The sequence below is a fragment of the Bubalus bubalis genome, chromosome 3 (assembly GCF_019923935.1).
Source record: "Bubalus bubalis isolate 160015118507 breed Murrah chromosome 3, NDDB_SH_1, whole genome shotgun sequence".
NCBI classification, from domain to species: Eukaryota; Metazoa; Chordata; class Mammalia; order Artiodactyla; family Bovidae; genus Bubalus; species Bubalus bubalis.
In genome coordinates this window covers 6,211,712-6,231,903 of record NC_059159.1, presented here as the reverse complement: position 1 = coordinate 6,231,903, position 20,192 = coordinate 6,211,712, and the positions used below count along the sequence as shown (strand labels likewise).

Here is a 20,192-nt window from a genome sequence, read left to right as displayed (position 1 = left end):
CCCTGGACCCCCAGAGGACCAGCTCAGTGGTGGGACTGCACACCAGGCGGAACCAGGAGGGCCTCCCAGGATCTCAACACCAGGGCGTTTCAACTCCTCTGGGTACCCCATGGCTCTGGGGAGGCGTCTTCAGGACTCCCGGCCAGGGTGACGAATCTCAGCGCCCCAGCACCCCCTTCCCCCGAGCAGTCCCTTCTAGCTGCTTCACCATTGGTATCAGCTAAGTCTTCCTCAGACAGGCTCGGCTGCCCCAAATGTATACTGTTTACAACTAGACAAAAAGACCGAGTCACACCGCTTGGATCTGCAGCTGAAGAAACCTGAAGCCTGGAGAAGTCAAGAGACTTGCTCAGGGCTGCTGGACTTCCTGAGTGGTGAAGCCTGGGCAGGTTCAGACACGGCCAATACCCATTTCTCAGGCCCGTTCCCTGACCCACCCCCGAATGTCCACCCGCTTCCCAGGAGGCAGTGGAAGCGCGTCTGCCCTTCGCTGACCAGCCCGCTCGGCCGGGGGCCAGGCCAGGACCGGAGCCAGTGTGCCCGCCTCGCCGGGGGCCCGCACCTACCGAGGAAGCCGTGTTCTTCTCATTTCTCTGGAGGGTGCACAGCCCGTTGGAGACCTCCAGCAGCGTGGTCGTCCCCAGCTGGGAGCCGCAGGCGATGAAGCACCCGTTGTCTTGCACCCGGAGGCAGAAGAGGGCTTCGTCACAGACCTGCTGGAGGGCCGGGCAGACCCGCGGGAGCCACGTCACCCTCTGCTCGTCTGGTCATCTGGTACTTGGGGAGGCTTAGGCCGGCAGCCCCATTCAAACACCCCTGGGGACTTCCCCGACCGATAGGGACCCCAGCCTCAGCCCACAGGAGGGCGTCCACACCCTAAAGTCGGTTGCAAGACCCTTCACTCCAGCCTCATCTCCCACCGTACCCCGCCCACCACACCCACCCCCTCAGTCCGGCCTCACTTCTTTCCTTTTTTTTTAGTGGCCACACAGACAGGCATGGGGATCCTAGTTTCCTGACCAGGGATCGAACCTGTGCCCCCTGCATTGGAGGGCAGAGTCTTAACCACTGGACTGCCAGGGAAGGCCCTCCAGCGCCCCTTTCATTCTGCAGTTTCCCCAGCCCCGCTCTTTCCCTGCAGGTCTCTGCCCCGCCTCTGCTGATAAGATAAGGCTGGCTCAGCTGGGAGGCTCGGCTCGGCCCAGGCTTGGCCAGAACAGGCCTGGCAGGAGGAAAGGCCAGGCTTCTGAGGGCGTGGATGCACCGGGAGGGGGGTGCACGTGACCTTCAGGCTGAGGGCAGGGTCGCACTGCTTGAACACAAAGTCCCAGATGTCCAAGGTCCCGTCCATCTTGGTGGTGAAGAAAACCGCCGGCCTCACGGGGCTCCAGGCGCCATCAGTGAGATAAGCCATGTGGTACCTGTAGGGAGCCAGGACCTCCGGTCAGGGACCACGGAGGGAGTGGGATGCAGGGAGAGCCTGCTGAGCCAAGACCCTGCTCATCCAGCCCCTCCCCGGCTCCTGGGTCTCAGCCCGGAAGTTCTTCCTGGTGTCTGACTTCTGGCCGTGCCAGCCTCACCAGCCACGGTTCACAGTTTGCACTGCAAAGGGCTCTGGTGTTTCTCTATACCTAACTCAAGGGCACAGGCCTGGGCCCGGTCCCCCGGCCATGAGACTCACTTGAAAAGGAGTTGGAGGAAGGAAAATCTGCCCAGAAACGTTCACACTATTCAGATGAAGAGAGGGCTATACTGCCTACTTGATTTAACCTTGATTTTCAAAGATTTCTACAGCAAAAAATGGAACTGGACCCTTATGTTACATACCAAAATGAACTCACAATGAACTGAAGACTTAAACATATGATCTGAAACCATAAAGCTTCTAGAAGAAAACATAGAGTAAAAGTTCCTTGACAGTGGCCTTGGCAATGAATGTTTGGATTTGGCACCAAAAGCATAAGCAGCAAAAGCAAAAATAAGTACGTGGGATTGTATCTACTTAAAAGGCTCCTGCAGAGCCAAGGGAACAGTCAACAGAATGAAAAGGCAACCTAAGGAATGGGGGGAAATATTTGCAAACCAGATATCTGATAAAGGTTTAACACCCCAAATAGATGAGGAACTCGTACACGTCAATGGCACAACAAAACAAAACAACCCAATTAAAAAAGCGGGCAAAGGACATGGACAGACATTTCTTCAAAGACGACAAAGAAACGGCTAACAGGTACGTGAAAAGATGCTCGACATCACTAATCAGTGGAGGAAGATAACCAAATCCACAGTGAGATATCACCTCACACCTGTGAGGACGGCTACATTATTAGAAAAGCCAAAGATGAATGTGGGTGAGGATGTGGAGGAACGAGAACCCTTGTGCACTGATGGTGGGAATGCAAATTGGTGCGACCACCGTGGAAAACAGTATGGAAGGTCCTCAATCCTGTTTCTGGGTCTTTTTTCTCTTTCGGCTGCGAAGCATGTGGGATCTTAGTTCCCTGACCAGGGATCGAACCCGCATCCCCTGCACTGAAAGCACAGAGTCTTAACCCCTGGACTGCCAGGGAAGCCCCCCGTTTCTGGGTCTTTATCCAAAGGAATTGAAGGCAGGATCTTTAAGAGACACCTGCCCCCCTTCCATGCTCACTGCTGCATTCTTCACAATTGTCAAGATATGGAAACAAGCTCAATATCCATCAGCAGACAAGTGGGCAGTTTGAAGCTGATTCCCTTTCTGAAGTCGCTGAATCAAGCTATTTCCTAGCATTGGCTCGGATGTTTGGAGAGAAATGTTTTCTCCGTTTTTATGGGTGGAGACACAGAGGCTCAGAGCCCCCCAGGGCTGGGCCAGGCCCCCCTGTCCCGTCCAGCCCCGGCACCCCTCTCCCACCTCAATCTTCCCCTCACTTGGTCCACATGATGGACGACTCCCGGCTGTCCTCTGACCAGATGCGGGCGGTCCAGTCGCCGACGGTCAGGAAGTTCTTTGGGTAGAACGGGTTTCTCTGCAGGGCATAGATGGGGCCATGGTGGCCTGAGAAGGTGCACACGATCTTCTCAGCGGGCGTCTTGCCCTTGCGGTTGCAGGAGATGACGACGCCTTGCTCCGTGCCCACCATGAACTTGGTCGGCTGTGGAGGGGGTGATGCGTGAGTGGAAGGCGGCAAGAAACGTCAGCTCAGGGTTAAGCTGGCAGGGAGAGCGGCTTTCCAGGGCCAGAGCGGTGGGACCAGCGGGGTGGGGGCCCAAAGGTGCCGAAAGTGCCTTTGGTTTAAGCCTCTGCTTGAGCTGTGCCCCGCCCCTTTTGGGGGGCCGCCCCCACTGTTGGTCAGCTTGAGCAGATCCCACCCTTCTTTAGCACCTGCTCAAGGGCCCCACGAGTGATGAAGCCCCCCAGTCATCTGCTCCCTAGAGCTGCATCACCAGCCCCTCACGCATCATGTGAGCACCGAGCATTTTGCCAAAAAAAGATCCTGAATGTCTGTTTACACACGAAGTTAATGACTGAATGAACACTGTGACCCATGAGTCCAGGAGAGCCGCCTCCAGCCTCCGGCTACTACTCACTGCAAACCCGGCTTCATTGTACACCCATGTCTAATGATTGTTGCTGGACTTTTTTGGTTGTTTGCTCTTTGCTTTGTTTTTTAAAATGTATTTGGCTGTGCTGGGTCTTCGTTGGGGCATGCAGGATCTAGTTCCCTGACCATGGATTGAGCCTGGGCTCTGCGTTGGGAGTTCCGAGTCTTAGTCACTGGACCACCAGGGAAGTCCCTCCATAGCATCTTTACTCACAACAGCTAAGAGGTAAAAGCCACCCAAGTGTCCGTATGAGTGGAAAAACAAACTGTGGTCTGTTCACGCGTGCTTGTGTTAGTCGCTCAGTCGTGTCCGACTTTGTGACCCCATGGACTGTACCAGCCAGGCTCCTCTGTCCGTGGAATTCTCCAGGCAAGAATACTGGAGTGGGTAGCCATTCCCTTCTCCAGGGAGTCTTCCTGACTCAGGGATCGAACCTGGGTCTGCTGCACTGCAGGCAGATTCTTTACCATCTGAGCCACCAGGGAACCCCGGTCTATTCATACAATGCGATACTATTTGGCCTCCAAAAAAAAAAAAAAGAAAAGGAAAATTCTGCCATGTGCCACACTGTGGATAAACCTTGAGAGCGTTGTGCTAAGTGAAAAGAGCCCGTCACAAAAAGAATTCACTGAAGTGAATGGGTACCCGGAGGAGTCAATTTCATAGAGACAGAAAGTCGAAGGGACTGAGGGAAGGGGAAGATGGGGAGTTAGTTGATTAAAAGATACAGAGTTTGTTTTGCAAGATGAAAAAGTTCTCGTTCTGGAGAGCCCACAGTGTAAATATACTTAACACTACTGAACTGTCCACTTAAGAATGGTTAAAGTGGAGACTTCCCTGGTAGTCCAGGGGTTAAGAATTCACCTTGAGTGCAGGGGACACGGGTTCAATCCCTGGTCAGGGAACTAGGATCCCACATGCTGTGGAGCAACCGAGCTCACGAGCCACAACTAGAGAGTCGATGTGCTGCGATGAGCGACCCCACTCGAGGCAACGGAGATCCCGCGTGCCGCAACTGAGGCCTGACGCAGCCAAATAAATAGTTTTTTAAAAAAGAATGGTTAAGGTGGTACATCTTACATTATGTGCTTTTAAATTTCTTTTTTTTTTTTTTTTTTACCACAATTAAAGAGAACGGCTGGGCTACAAATGGAGGGCCTGCTTGCTTAGTTGCTCAGTCGTGTCGGATTCTTTGCGACCCCATACTGTACTCGCCAGACTCCTCTGTCCGGAGGATTCTCCAGGCAAGAACACTAGAGTGGGTTGTCATCTCCTCCTCCAGGGGATCTTCCCGACCCAGGGATCAAGCCCACGTCTACTGTGTCCCCTGCATTGGTGGAGGATTCTTTATCTGCTGAGCCATCGGGGAAGTCCCATAAATGGGGTTGGGGGGGGCGTTAAAGGAAAATGAAGAGAAAAAGCTTGAGAGGCCCAGAAAAGTAAGGAAGAACGCCAGTTCCAGGGCCCCTCGGTGGGGGTGAGAGTGGAGAGCCCCACCCTGCAGCCAGAGCCCTGGGTTTGAGTCCCAGCTGCTCCCTGCTCTGGAGCACGTGACTCACCTTCCCACTAAAGACTCATTTTGTTTATCTGCAAAGTTGGGATAATGCTAATCCCATTAGCTTGCAAGACGGTCATGGGTGATTACACAAGCTCATCGCATCAGCGGCTACAGGGGGCCAGCACATAGTGCCCACTCGGCGACAAGGCGGGGGGCAAGTGGGGACCAGCAATGGTGTGGTCACGGCGTCTAGCACTTGGCCTAGAAATCTCTGATTCCAAGACAGAACCTTTTTCTGAGTCCTCCCCACAGAGCCCGGGGCTTGGGGGGTGGGGGATGTCCAGTAAAGTTGTCGTCCACCTCCCCCACCACATTCATCCCCCAGCTTGGGGTGGGGGAGGTGCTCCCAGGGCAAGGGTGAGGTCAGAGCCTGTCCACCTCCTAAGGGCCTGGGAATGATGTCGGCCTGGAGGCAAACCAGTGACGATCCCAGGAGGGGGTCAGGCCAGGAGCCGTCCGGGAAGGTCATTTTATTGCTTTGGAGGGAATCTTCATTTGAGCTTCCAGAAGCCTCCCTCCTTGGACACATCCACATGACTGCTTTGCTGTTTCTTCTCATTATGTTTTATTTGTGGCTATGCTGAGTCTTCGCTGTCACTCAGGTCTTTCTCTGGTTGTGGCGATCGCGGCCCACTCTTCATTGCGACGCGTGGGCTTCTCACTGCAGCGGCGTCTCTCGTGGTGGCGCACGGGCTCCAGGGCACGCGGGCTTCGGCAGTTGCAGCGGGTGAGCTCAGCGGTAGCAGCTCCCAGGCTCTGGAGCGCAGGCCCAATAATCGTGGCACCCGGGCTTAGCTGCTCTGCGGCACGTGGGATCTTCCCAGATCAGGGGTCGAACCTGAGTCTCCTGCATTGGCAGGCGGACTCCTTACCACTGAGCCACCTGGGAAGCCACTATTTCTTATTTATTTTTCTTCTATTTTTTTTAGATTATTTATTTGGCTGTGTTGGGTCTTAGGTGCAGCACTCGGGCTCAGGAGTTTCGGTGTGTGGGCTTAGCTGCCTGGTGGCATATTGGATCTTAGTTCTTGGACCAGGGATCAAACCTGCGTCTCCTGCATTGGAAGGTGGATTCTTAGCCACTGGATCATCAGGGCTCTGCTCTGCAAAGCCCTCTGCTTTGCAGTTTCTTTACTGCTCCTCCTTAGTTACTAAATGCCATCTGTGATCAATTTGCCCAGGAGCCTCCTCTCATCTCATTTTCCTCTCCAACACCTCCTCTTCCCCCGCACGGGGTGAGCTGCCAGCCCAGGGCCCCACATGAGGACATGAGTCAGGTACAGAGCAGAGCCTGGGGTCCGGATGCTAATCCTGGACAGGGCTCTTCTTACAGCATGGAGCGTCTCTGGAATCCCGTGCAGTCAGAAGGCTCGCCTTCTGATCAGCGGGGACACTGGCCAAATGGGAACTCGGTGAATTAAAGGGGCTTTCTGCCTCTACTCTGCTGCCCCCTGCTGGAAAGTGGTTGCAAAGACTACACAGGTCTAGGAGGACCACAGAGGACCATCCAGAGCACAAGGTAAGAAGCAGCCTGGGGCCCACGAGCGTCTGATACAGCAGCCACGGGCCTGCCCTCGGCTCTGGCTGCCCCGGCCATGGAAGGTGGGAAAGGGAGGGCAGGGGACACCCACCAGAGTGGACTCGAACTCCAGGGAGATGGCCCCCAAGGCGTTCTCCAGATGCTCCTTTTTGGTGATGTCCATGATGACGACCTCGGTCGGCTCGCTCAACTTCCGGATGTCCCACCACATGACCTGATGGGAGGAGGAGCCGACTTTGAGGCCTGGAGTCCCACAATTCTTACCCCCTCCACCTTCCCAGGGCCAGACACTGGGTGTCAGACACCCAGCAACCGAGGGAACAGGCGTGTTTTGAGAATTGCTCTTCTGGTCCATAGTCCTGGCTGATCGTCAGTCCTGGGCAAGGTCCCTAAAATCCAGAAGCAGGCGGCCTCACCACAGACCTACTGAGTGAAAACTGCCAGGTGTGGGCCCTGGAGTCTGTATCCTTAAAGACCCCTCACAATATGGCAATATATAGCAACATTCAAAACGCACATATGCTTTGACCCAGAAATTCCACTGCCAGGAATGTATGTGTATGCACTGTGTATGCACATGCTTCATGTGTATGCGGTAATCTATATGCAAATACACTCTGTGCAGAAAGACAAGTATCGTATATTAACGCATATATGTGGAATCTAGGGAGAAAATGGTACAGATGAGCCTATTTGAAGGGCAGGAACAGAAATGCAGGCGTAGAGAAGGAACGTGTGGGCATTGGCAGGGAAGGGGAGAATGGGACGAACTGGGATAAATGCGCTGCCGCGTGTAAACTAGATAGCTGGAGGGAACCTGCCAAATAGCACAGGACGCGCAGCTTGGTGCTGTGCTGACTTCGGCGGGTGAGCTGGAGGGAGGCTCGAGAGGGAGGGGAGATATGTATCCATATGGCGGAGTCACTCTGTTGTACAGCAGAAGCTAACACAGCATTGTAAAGCAATTATACTCCAACAAAAAAATTCAACCCCTCCAACACACTCTTGGCTACATTTTTGGTAACTACAAACTATTAAAATCCACTTAAATAAATTACAGCATATCCATAATTTATTAAGTCCTTAACAGGCAGGGGGCAGCACTTTATGAAATACAAAATCATCTTTGAGACATGCCGAATGAAAAACATCAAGTGCAAATCAACGTGCAAGGTGCGCAGGAAGAGTGCAGAGACGCACACGTGTGCTTTGTATGCGGACACCGAGCCTGGAGGCAGACGGAGAGGCTGATGTAAGTGGGCGCCACAGGAAGGGGGACTGGGAGGCTGCAGGCAGTGGGGGAGGACGGGGGGCTGGGAGGCTGAAGGCGGCGGGAGGACGGGCTTCACCGCCTGCCCTCCTGTACCTTTAGGCTTGTGTTCCACACGCATCTTTACCTACTGCTCAGTTTTACAATGAAATGCAAAAGGAAACATCCCGATGGGGGACCGTGTGACCGCTGCTGCTCCCCACTCCCTGCCCCTCCAGCGCTCGTACCTGCCCGTCCGTAGATGCCGAGAAACACTCTGTGCCTGTCTTCGAGTGCAGCCAGATGGTGCCGTACACGGGGTCTCGGTGGCTGAACTCGATGGTGGACAGCTCTGCCACCAGGCTGCCCTTCCGCGTGTCCCAGCAGGCTGGCGGGGAAGGAGACGAGGGGGTAGTGGGTGCTGGCGGTACAGGCTTCCTGTCTTAGCGCAGGGAGCACGGGATCGGGGGATGCTGCTTGTCTTGGTTTGACAGATACGGGGCTTTTTTAAGAATCAGGGCTAAGTTCAAACCAGCCTGAGTTTCCTACTAGCCCCTGAAGCTCACTTCATTCATTCCATCAGGGCCCCTAACATGTAGTGAGCATCACACTGGGCCCTGGGGAAGCCACTGGGACTCAGACAGGCACAGTCCTTAGGAGACGGGAAGGGAAATCTGCCAAGTTACAGCCTGTGTTGTGATTGCTCCAGGGGGAGACAACAGGGAGGCAGTCAGGGAAGGCTTCCTGGAGGAAGTGAGGAGGAACTAAGATCGAGGAGGAGCTTCAGGATGGAGGGAGGCAGGGAAAGAGAGAGGAGCACCTCCATCCTGGGGAAAGTAAAAACACTTAGGCAAATCTCTCCTGTTGCATCCATTCATCCCCTTTTCACCTCTGTACCTCTGCTGCTGCTGACTGGAAAAGAAACTCACAGAGGGAGATTATCCTTTCTTTGGATTCATTATTAGGACTTCATCTCTTCTGCTTTACCAAGAAAGACTCAACGCTTATCTATATATATTTTTCTGTCCTGATGGATTCTGTCTTCATTTTCCCACGAGTGTATGGTGAGGACCCACCCTGTTACTCAGAGCTGTTTCTAGGAAAGCTGGTTTTGTAATACAACAACAGAAGTCCATGATCCATAAATCTCGATTTATGGAATCCAAGTCTAAGGCATTTGGCTCTGCACCAGTCTGGCCCAGAAACGGGTTTTCTTAGCTCACTTTGCTCTGCTCCGGCAAAGCAGTGCTCAAGGGCAGGTCCCACTGTGTCTTTCTCATAGACAGCAGAGCCCAAGAGCCTGGGCTGGTCTGGCTGGCAGAGAAAACCACTGAAAGGGGTTAGGAGTGATGAGCGAGGCAGGGCTCCTGAATAAACCATGGCCAAGTGACTCCGTTTCTGTCTTTCAGAGCGCCAGCACCCAGATAAAGTTGCAGGGAGATTGATGGGCTTCCCTGGTGGCGCTAGTGGTAAAGAATCCGCCTGCCGGTGCTGGACATATAAGAGATACGGGTTCGATTCCTGAGTGGGGAAGATCCCCTGGAGGAGGGCATGGCAACCCACTCGAGAACTCTTACCTGGAGAATCCCATGGACAGAGAAGCCTGGCGGGCTACAGTCTATGGAGTCACAAAGCGTCGGACACGACTGAGCGACTAACGCTTTCACTTGATGGGAATCCACTTCTATTTCATCACAGAGGGGCTCCCTGGAGGTGGGGGCAGCAGGTCTAAGAGGGAGGTCAGAGGTCTCAGGAGGCCAGGAGGCATCCTGATCACGTAGAGTCTCTGGGAAGTTTCCCAGCCCTTCTGGCTCCTACTCCTGGACAGAAGGGGACCCCTCATCATGCCTGGTTGAGTCCGGCCTGGGGCGCAAACAGGAGGATTAAGAGTTTGGCTATTCCAAGGCCAGGGGTGGCCGGAAGGCAGGAAACTTCAGGGCCATGGAGACGGGTTTCTTCTGAGTTCACATGGGATCGAAACATCAGTTTTCTGGGTGTCCCACCAGCAAAAATAGCAGAGCGAGGACCTCTGAGAATTCTCTCTTCCATAAAAGCCATGAGAATGTTGGCAAAATCGATGATCAGAATCAACTTTTTCAGAACTCCGGAAATTAGCCAAAGGCTGGCAGCAAATCAGAGTGTTTATTCAAGAAAAATAGCTGAATCTTGATAAGAACAGTAAGTTTTGTTGCATTTTGGCTTGCCCCAGTTAAGATGCTATAATCTCCGGTTCTATGATAGCCTTGAAAAATAACTCTCTGCCTTCCTGTTAAAAACCCAATATCTTGGCAGCCACAGGATGGAGCAGAATGGAGCTGGAGCTCTTTCAAAGTCTCCTATTCCAAGAGTTGTCACTGTTTGACCTGTCTAGTGGTTCCCTGGAAGACCTCCTCCCCGTTTGCAAAGTTGTCTGTATTCAGCTTGACTCAGAGCTTGCCCAGGGAAAAGGGTCTTTTTAACAAGTCTGTCTTGAAAATAATTAAAATTGCAGGCAACTGATTAACTTTGCAGTGTCCGGAAGTGGTGGATAACAGGTGGGGCAAACAGCAGGCTAGCCGAAAAGCTTCAAAGGAAAAGCCGGAGAGTGAGCTGTCCATAGGGGCTTTGAAGAGCTCTGACGTGTTCCCGGGAAACTAGAAGCTCCCGGGGCTGTGCGCACACCTTTGCTGTTGCTGTTCAGTCATGTCTGACTCTTTGTGACCCCGTGAACTGCAGCACACCAGGCTTCGCTATTTCCTTCACTATTCACTTCCTTCACTATTTCCCAGAGGTTGCTTAAACTCATGTCTGTTGAGTTTGGCACTGGCATCACCATGCCATTCAACCATCTCATCCTCTGTCGCCCCCTTCTCCTCCTGCCCTCAATCTTTCCCAGCATCACTGTCTTTTCCAATGAGTCAGATGCTCACATCAGGTGGCCCAAGTATTGGAAGAACTGGGAGGCCCTCAGCTCTCACCTCTGGCTGACCTGCAGGCTCGGTGGGGCGGCTAAGGCCAAACTGACAACTGCCCGGCTATGTGCTGAAAGTGTGCTCAAACGCGCACAGAGGCTTCCAGGAAAGTCTGCAAGAGTTTTTGGCCGTAGATGGCAACAAGCAGGAAACATTCATCTCAAATGCACATGGAATATTCTCCAGGACAGATTCCATAAAACAAGTCTCAACAGATTTTTAAAGACTGAAATCACAAAAGGTATCTTGTCTTACCATAATAGAATAAAACTAGAAATACCAGTAACTGAAGGAAAAGTGGAAAGTTTACAAATATATAGAAAGCAAACAACATATTTCTAAATAACCCATGGGTCAAAGGAGAAATCAAAGGGAAATTAGAAAATACAAAATGCACGAATATGGAAATACAACATACAAAAACTTAGTGTAGCTAAAACAGTGCTCAGAGGGAAATTATAACTTTAAACATCTGTATGTTTAAAAATCTCAAATCGATAATCTAACCTTCTACTTTAAGAAATTTAGAAAAAGAAGAACAAGTTAAACCCAAAGTAAGCAGAAGGAAGGAAATAATAAAGATTAGGGTGGAAATAAATGAAATGGAGAATAAAAACCAACTTAGAAACATCAATAAAATAAAATATAAAGTTGGTTCTTTGAAAAGAAAACAAACTTTACCAACCCCTATCTAGACTGACCAAGTGAAAAAAAAGAACACTCAAATTACTAAGATTAGGAAAGAAACAGGAGACGTTACTGCCAACCGCACAGAAATGAAATGACTGTAAGAGAATGAACAATTATATCTCGACAAATGAGATTACCTGGACGAAACACAAAAATTCTAGAAAAACACAAGCTATCAAAACTGATCCAAGAAGAAACAGAAAACACGAGAAGACCTGTCACACATAAAGAGGTTGAATTTTCTCTTTTAACACCAGCAATAAGGAAAATCCTCGGACCAGACGGCTTCATTGGTGAATTCTACCTAATATTTAAGGAAGAATGAATATCAACTCTTCACAAACACTTTCAAAAAAAAAAAAGAAGAGGAAGAACCACTTCTCCACTCACTCTGTACGGCTGGTATTACTCACACTCATTACCATATATAAGGGCTTCCCAGGTGGCCCTAGTGGTAAAGAACCCACCTGACAATGCAGGAGACACAAGAGACGCAGGATCTAACCCTGGGTTGGGAAGACCCCCTGGAGAAGGAAATGGCAACCCGCTCCAGTATTCTTGCCTGGAGAATCCCATGGACAGAGGAGCCTAAAGAGCTGCAGTCCATGAGGTCGGAGGGACAGGACCGAGCGACTTGGCACACATTACCCACCGTGTCAGGTAGCCTGTCCTGACCGCCTCTCCCGAGATGCAGCTCCCCAGTGATGTCACCAGCCTTTGCCTCTAGTTGCCTTAGCCTGGCTCAGGGAATGCTGTGTGCTTAGTCGCTCAGTCGTGTCTGACTCTTTGCGACCCCATGGACCGTAGCCCGCCAGGCTCCTCTGTCCGTGGACTTCTTCAGCCAAGAACACTGGAGTGGGTTGCCATGCCCTCCTCCAGGGGATCTTCCCCACCCAGGGATCGAACCCATATCTCTCCCATTGCAGGCAGATTCTTTACCGTCCAAGCCACCAGGGAAGCCCTGGTCCAGGGCAGGTGCAGTAAATGTTCCTTGACTTTACTCGACCTGTACTTTTTCTTAACTTCTAATTTTGAACGAACTTCAGACTCACTTGAACTTTTACAAATGAAGACACTGCTGCTGCTGCTGCTAAGTCGCTTCAGGCGTGTCCAACTCTGTGCAACCCTATAGACGGCAGCCCACCAGGCTCCCCCGTCCCTGGGATTCTCCAGGCAAGAACGCTGGAGTGGGTTGCCATTTCCTTCTCCAATGCAGGAAAGTGAAAAGTGAAAGTGTAGTCGCTTCAGTCGCGTCCGACTCTTTGCGACCCCATGGACTGCAGCCTACCAGGCTCCTCCATCCATGGGATTTTTCCAGGCAAGAGTACTGGAGTGGGGTGCCATTGCCTTCTCCGGAAGACACTGATGAGGCAGCAACAAAACTTGTCTCACCTTGACGCCTGAAAGCTTCAGGAAGTACCCCACCACCCCGACTTTGTCCTCTACAGCAAGCCTGGTCTGGCAGGTGGACCCTGGCTGGACCGCAGCGGAGCCTCGCTGCCTCAGAGCCCGGGAGAGGTTGGTTAAGCACCCGGGTGGTGGTGGGGGAAGTCCTTCCTTACCGATCTGCCCATTGTAGCAGCCTGCCAGGAGCACGTGGGAATCTTTGGGGTTATACTCCAAGGTGACAAGAGGAGAAGACGGCTTTAGGGTGATTTCTGGCCTGTTGGGGTTTTCTATAAGGCAGAAAAAAAAAATATGTATATATACTACCAGACCTGGAAAGAAAAGGACAGAGTCAAACAATTCAACCCCTAGTCCAGGTCGGGGGCAGTGGGGCAAAGCTAGGAAGCCCCTCTCCGGGCTGCAACCTCTGGTCCTCAGTGACCAGCCTCTAGCCCTAGAGGTTCTTCTACAGATGTTATTTTTTGGGAATCAAGTGTGTGTGTGTGTGTGACTGTCATTCTACTCCATCTCCCAGGTCAGTATAAAATGAGGTTTTGACCCTAGGGCTTTTACAAAACGCTAACTCTCCCGTGATTTCTGTGAACCAGTTGCCCTGTGTGTACAGCAGAGAGAATGATGGAGGGACAATAATGTCAGCCCACGGGGGGCAGTAAGAGTTCGCTGAGCGGCTCAAAAGTGGAAAGTGCTCGCTCCGTGCTCGGCTCCCACACCGCTACCAAGAGCTAATGTTCATTTTCACAATGACAGCGACGAGCGACGTCTGAGAGCGTGGAGCCCCCGCCCCCTGCCCCCTGACAGGCTATGCCTGTGCAGTGAGCCCCTTTGTCCACTGTGGTCCCCGCTCCCGGGTGGACACACTGCCCTACTGGCCAGAAATTAGGGACAAGTGCCCGGCAGGCAGGACAGGGGGGTCCCCTTCCCTCCCCCCGGGTCCCTTCTCAGACTGCTGGGGACTCTCTGATACGCTCTTCAGGGGCCCAGAGTTGGGACTCCAGGTCTGGTCTTGAATGCCCTGATTCAGGATCCGGAAATGAAGGGAGTTCCTGCTTCTGCTGTGGCTTCACTTGACTGCATCTGAACCCAGGCAGGGACAGGACAAGACGTTGGCTTCCTCCAGGCTCCTGGGATCCCGGCGCTGGACCAGCCCCCCGACAGGCCCGCTTCTTCCACCTCCCCCAGAGCGTTCGCTGGCCTCTGCCGGGCTCCCTCTCCTTCCCGGGTCCCCAGGCCCCTCTGAGCCTCACCCAGGTCCCAGATGTACGATTCGTTGCTCATGCCCTCGGGTGCCCGTTGAAAGTTCAAGCAAGAATACGCCACTGCCAACTTCCTGTTGCCATCGGGATGCCAGGAGACATGTGTGGCTGGCCGCTTAATTTCCTGGGGGTCCCTTTAGAGGAGGGCGAGAGGGCAGAAGACCAGAGTGTCTGGATCCCCAGACTTCCTATTCATATTTGCTCATTTTTTTTTCTTAAAAGAATTCAAACGTCTTTAAATATTCACTAGAAGAAATTTACTTTAAAAACAAAGCCTCTAGGACCCTTAATTGGAAAACTGATCTCACAACCACAAAGAAAACTAATAAAAAAAGAGAGAATGGAAATAAAATTTTAAATTTCGGTCTGATGTCTTCATTTGCTGAAAGTTCTGCGCCTGAGACTTGATCTCTCATTAATATTAAACTATGAGGGAAGATGAAGAATCTGGCTCTTTGGTATTTGCCCAATTGAATCAAAAACTTCTGTCCACACAAAAGGCTGCATGCAGAGGTCTACAGCAGTAGTATCTGCAACTGCCAAAACTTGGAACCAACCAAGATGCCCTTCAGTAGGTAAGTGGATAAATTGTGGTACATTCAACATTGTTATTACTCAGCATTAAAAAGTTTCCACCATGTCTTTTCATGGCTTGATAGCTCATTTCTTTTTAATGCTAAGAGAAAGAAACCGATCTGAAAAGGCTATATGTTGTGTGGTTCCAACTATATGACATTCTGGAAAAGGCACAACCACGGAGCCAGTACAAAGATCAGTTGTTACCAAGGGTTTAGGGGCAGGGAGGGAGAAATAGGTAAAATACAGGGGATTTAAAAAATATATTTTTGTTTACTTGGCTGCACTGGGTCTAAGTTGTGATACAAGGGATCTAGTTCCCTGACCGGGGATTGAACCTGGGCCCCATGCGTTGGGAGTTTGGAGTCCTAGCCACTGGGACCACAGAGGACTTTTTTTTTTAATTGAAATATGTTGATTTACAGTGTTAGTTTCAGATGTGCAGCAAAGGAAATATATATATACACATTTTTTTTCAGATTCATTTCCATTTAGGTTATTACAAGATATTCAGGGGCTTCCCAGGTGGCTCAGTGATAAAGGATCCAGCTGCTAATGCCGGAGACGAAGGAGACACGGGTTCAGTCCTGGGTCAGGAAAGTTCCCTGGAGTAGGAAATAGCAACCCACTCCAGTATTCTTGCCTGGGAAATCCCATGGGCAGAGGAGCCTGGTGGGCTAGAGTCATGGGGTTGCAAAGAGTTGGACACGACTGAGCACACAAGATACTGAATATAATTCCCTGTGCTGTAGAGCAGGTCCTTGTTATTTATTTATTTACATATAGTTGTGTGTATCTATTAATCCCAGACTTCCGATTTATCCTCCCCCTTTTCCCTTTTAGTAACCATTTTTTTTCCTATGTCAACACAGGGGACTTTCAGGGCAACGAAACTATTCTGTGTCTTGGCATCTATGACACCAAGAGGGAGCCCTAATGTGAACTACAGACTCGGGGTGTGCTGGAGGCTGAGCACATCCCCTCAAACCTCCTGTGTTGAAGCCTAATCTCCAGTGTGCTGGTATCCGGAAGTGGGGCCTTTGGGAGGTGATTAGGCTGTGAGGGTGGAGCCCCTATGAATGGGATCGGTGCCCTTACAAAAGAGGGTCGAGAGAGACCCTCACCCTTTCTGCCTTGTGAGTTCTCAGCAAGAAGGCGGCTGTCTCTGAATTATTAATAAAAATCGAGCCGTGAGAATTTTGAAACATCCAGTGGTCAGGACTTGGTGCTCTCTCTGCTGCAGGCTTGGATTCAATCTCTGATCAGGGAACTAAGATCCCACAAGTTTCGAGAAGCAGTTAAAAAAAAAAGAGAGTCCTCACGAGACACAGACTCTGACCTTGCTGGCACCCTGCGCTCAGACTTGCATCCCCCAGAGTGATGAGGGATGCGTTTCAGTTGTTGGTAAGCCACCCAAGTGATAGTATTTTGAGACGGCAGCCTGAGCGGACTAAGGACAGGGCGTAACGCTGTCCTGTGTTGCGCTCTGACTGTGACAAACGTCCCACCTACGGGGTGGGGGAGGCAGGAGACGCTGCTGGGGGGAGAGGCCCTGTGGGTGGGGGGAGGATGGGCGTGTGGGAATTCTCTGTACTTTCTGATCCGTTTTGCTGGGGACTAAAACTGCTTGAGAGGCTGCTTTGGGAAAGATCCAAGGTGTTCTCCTTACTTGTTGCAAGTAATAATTCTTTCTTTCTTTGGGGAAAAAAAACAACTGCTCAAAAAAATATTAGCTCAATTTGGTGGCTCAGATGGTAAAGTCTGCCTACAATGCGGGAGACCTGGGTTCAATCCCTGGGTTGGGAAGATCTCCTGGAGAAGGGAATGGCAACCCACTCCGGTGCTCTTGCCTAGAAAATTCCATGGACAGAGGAGCCTAGTGGGCTACGGGGTCGCAAAGAGTTGGACACGACTGAACGACTTCACTTTCACTTTCAAAAAATGAAAGGGGAGAGACAATGTGTAAGAGTGAAAAAAACATTAAAGACTTAATGGCCCCACATGTGGACTCAGAGGGGGAAGGTGGGGGCAACTGAGAGAAGAGCATTGACACACACACACCATGACTACCATGCGTAAAGGAGCTGGCAAGTGGGAGCCTGCTGCACAGCACGGGGAGCTCGGTGATGACCTAGAGGGGCGGGACTGGCGGGGGCAGAGAGCGCCAAGAAGGAGGGATGTGCGCATGCCTATGACTGACTCGCTGCATTGTGCGGCAGAAACGAACACAAGCGGTGAAGCAATTATACGCCAACGTTGAGAAAGTAAGTTGAAAGAAAAAGACGTGATGGTCCCAAGCTGACACTTTGTCATGGAAGTCATCGGAAGACATGAACAAAAGGAGGAAATGAAATAAGTTTCTGGTCGTGTGACTCATCCACTTCACTCCTCCCTGGGGGCACGGCTAGAGCAGCAGCAGCCCAGGTTGAGTCCCATCCTTGGCTGGGTCACCCACCCGCTGAGAGCCCTGAGCACGTCTCCTCCCCGGGGCCAGGTTCCTCGTCTGTCAAACGTGGAGGTTGGATGTGATGATTCCTCATGCATCAGCCCTCTCGGGTGTCCATACGTAAGGTCAGATGCTGGCAGCAGAGAAGGCGGCCCCCGCCCCGCCCTGGCCCCTCTCTTGCATGCCCATTGCTAGAAGTCTGCAGTGCCCACCAGGACTCAGCCCTGGATCGTAAGAGTCCTTGCTGGTCGTGCTCGGACTGGGTCAGACACTTTCCAGGTGGCAAAATGAATCCCCTAGAGTTGGCATTTGATGCTAGTTAGTGGCTTCCAAAGTCACAGGTTTTCGCTGCATATTCAAGAACACACACCTGCACGTATATACATACGTATACATATATGCATATATACATGCACATATACATAGGTATATTTGATTTTCTCTTTTGGCGCATAATTGCTTTTCAGCGTTGTGTTAGTTTCTGCTGTATGATGAATTGATCGGCTACATGTATACAGACATCCCCTCCCTTTTGGACTTCCCTCCCACCCCTCGAGGCCATCACAGAGCACCGAGCCGAGCTTCCTGTGCTTTACGCGTGATCGTGGACACAGGTCAGTCCCAGTCTCCCGCTTCCCCCTCCCCTCCCCGCACCGTGTTCACAGGTCCGCTCTCGACCTCTGCATCGCTACTCCTGCCCTGCAAAGAGGTTCATCTGTACCGTTTTTCTAGATTCCCACATACGTGTGTTAACATACGACATTTGTTTTTCTCTTTCTGATTTACTTCACTCTGTATGACAGACTCTAGGACCACCTGCGTCTCTATAGAGTGACCCTATTTCGCTCTTTTTAGTGGCTGAGTAATATCCGTTGTGTATATGTACCACATCTTCTTTATCCATTCATCTGTCATTGGACATTTAGTTTGCTTTACCTAGGTGTATTTTCAACAAAATGTAGTGCTTTCTACACACGGTTCTGCGTCTTGATTTGGTTTGGTTTCACACAGCAATCTCAGAAACTCTTGCTTAAGGAGCTGCCTCATTCGTTCAGATGGCTGAGTGGTAGTCAGCGTGCGGGCATAGCAGAATTGCCGGAACCAGACCCTACTGATGGGTTTAGTGTACTCCCAGTCTCTGGCTAGTGCACACCCTGCTGCAGTGAATATCCAGTGATCTCACACACGTCTCCGGGCTAAGCTTCTGTTACACTGCTGTCCTTGGAGGTTATTCCAGGCAGACTCCCAAGTGCTTGGGACAAGGGTCTTTTTTGCTCACAGTGCAGCCAGATCACGGATGTCTGGTGCTTTGGACCTTCCCCACATAGTATGAATCGACCCCACGTGTACTCAGCTTTGCAAATTTGCTTTATTCTTTCCTGAGACGGACTCTCTCCTCCCTTTCCACCCACCAGGCCTGCCTCCAAGGTAGGGACCACTTATCTACTGGGCATTTGATCGCTCTGTCCCTTATTTAGCTCAGAGCACAGAGGGCATTATCCCCACAGCATGGAGTGATGGGTAAGGGGTCCCCTTTGGAAGCACCCATCCACAGGGGTGACAGAGGTCGGCCAGGCACCTGCCTGGCTACAGAGGTACCTGAAAACATTGATGGTCTTAGCTGACGGGGCCTCGTCCGTCACCTCCACCGCATCCTCGTCGTCAAAATACTCCTGGTAGATGTCGATGGCGTTATTCTGCTTGATACAGTGCTCCATGATCTGCGGGGGACACAGCGGGAGTCCTTAGTGGTAAAGGGAGGTCCTTTCAGCCTGACCAGGGCTGAGATGGAGTCTGGGAGGGATGAGAGACATCCCGCAGTCTTTTCCCTTCCTTCCAGGCCACGAATTTTCAATGGGGGCAACATCTACCCCGCAAAAGGGTGGAGATTGGTTCCAATTGTTTTCAAATTGCTTCGTGGGGGTAAAATAATATCACCTTTTTTTTTTTTTTTTGTACAAAGTACAGACATACATTTTGTGGTTGTTGCTCAGTTGCTAAGTCGTGTCTGACTCTTTGCAACCCCATGGACTGCAGCACGCCAGGCCTCCCAGACACACATATAGTACGTAAATATACAGTACACCTTTGGTATTACATTTTCACTGGGGTGGGGGAATGTCTAAAAAGGCTTGTTGAGAGACAGCAATGAAAAAAAAAGGTGAAGAAACACAGTTCTAGCCAAACGGAATTAGTAGCCACTCTGTATATAGCATCCATCTCCTGTTTCCTCCATCCAGAAGGCCCTCCCCCATTATTCCAAATGTCCAACAAGGAAAATCCCAAGTTCAAGGGCCTCCTCCTCCAGGAAGGCTCCCCTGATACCTTCAGCAGGAAACCAACTCTCCCTCCGCATGGGGCAAATAGCAAAGCATTTCTTCCTTACAGCCTTCCTTTCAATGTGAGATTGTGTGGTATGTGCGTGCTCAGTTGTGCCCCCCTCTTTGAGACCCCATGGACTGTAGCCCACCAGGCTCCCTTGCCCATGGGATTTTTTCAGGCAAGAATACTGGAGGGGGTTTCCATTTCCTACTTCAGGGGAATCTTCTCAACTCAGGGATTGAATCTATATCTCTTCTGTCTCCTGCACTGGAGGTGGATTCTTTACCTGTTGACCTGCCTGGGGCTGCTGCTGCTGCTAAGTCGCTTCAGTCGTGTCCGACTCTGTGCAGCCCCATAGGTGGCAGCCCACCAGGCTCTGCTGTCCCTGGGATTCTCTAGGCAAGAACACTGGAGTGGGTTGCCATTTCCTTCTCCAAGGCATGAAAGTGAAAAGTGAAAGTGAAGTCGCTCAGTAAGTGTCCGACTCTTCGTGACCCCATAGACTGCAGCCTACCAGGCTCCTCCGTCCATGGGATTTTCCAGGCAAGAGTACTGGAGTGGGGTGCCATTGCCTTCTCTGAGCTGCCTGGGGAGCCCCTGATAATACTGTGATAT

The 20,192-nt window shown here is 51.3% G+C and overlaps 1 protein-coding gene and 1 long non-coding RNA gene across 6 annotated transcripts in view; one reads left to right on the top strand and one right to left on the bottom strand.

Annotated features, from left to right (window-relative positions):
- DNAI2 (dynein axonemal intermediate chain 2) overlaps positions 1 to 20,192 on the bottom strand; it is a 30,745-nt gene that overhangs the window by 3,053 nt on the left and 7,500 nt on the right. For 3 of the 4 annotated variants that reach the window (XM_044938510.2, XM_044938512.2, XM_044938513.2), the window contains exons 4-11: positions 18,855 to 18,976; positions 14,225 to 14,367; positions 13,136 to 13,249; positions 8,181 to 8,320; positions 6,775 to 6,897; positions 2,911 to 3,134; positions 1,286 to 1,421; positions 567 to 716 (exon numbers count right to left, since the gene is read on the bottom strand). In XM_044938510.2, the coding sequence (XP_044794445.2) occupies positions 567 to 716; positions 1,286 to 1,421; positions 2,911 to 3,134; positions 6,775 to 6,897; positions 8,181 to 8,320; positions 13,136 to 13,249; positions 14,225 to 14,367; positions 18,855 to 18,976 (1,152 nt within the window). The remainder of the gene's footprint in view (positions 1 to 566; positions 717 to 1,285; positions 1,422 to 2,910; positions 3,135 to 6,774; positions 6,898 to 8,180; positions 8,321 to 13,135; positions 13,250 to 14,224; positions 14,368 to 18,854; positions 18,977 to 20,192) is intronic. The other variant, XM_025279409.3, reaches the window with a different exon arrangement.
- LOC123332506 lies at positions 6,526 to 14,218 on the top strand. Of its 2 annotated transcripts, XR_006549283.2 has the most exons (4): positions 6,538 to 6,662; positions 6,965 to 7,145; positions 7,785 to 7,935; positions 14,002 to 14,218. It is a non-coding gene; the product is annotated as an uncharacterized LOC123332506 (long non-coding RNA). The 2 variants fall into 2 exon arrangements; XR_006549282.2 differs by lacking the exon at positions 6,965 to 7,145 and having other exon boundaries at positions 6,526 to 6,662; positions 7,764 to 7,935.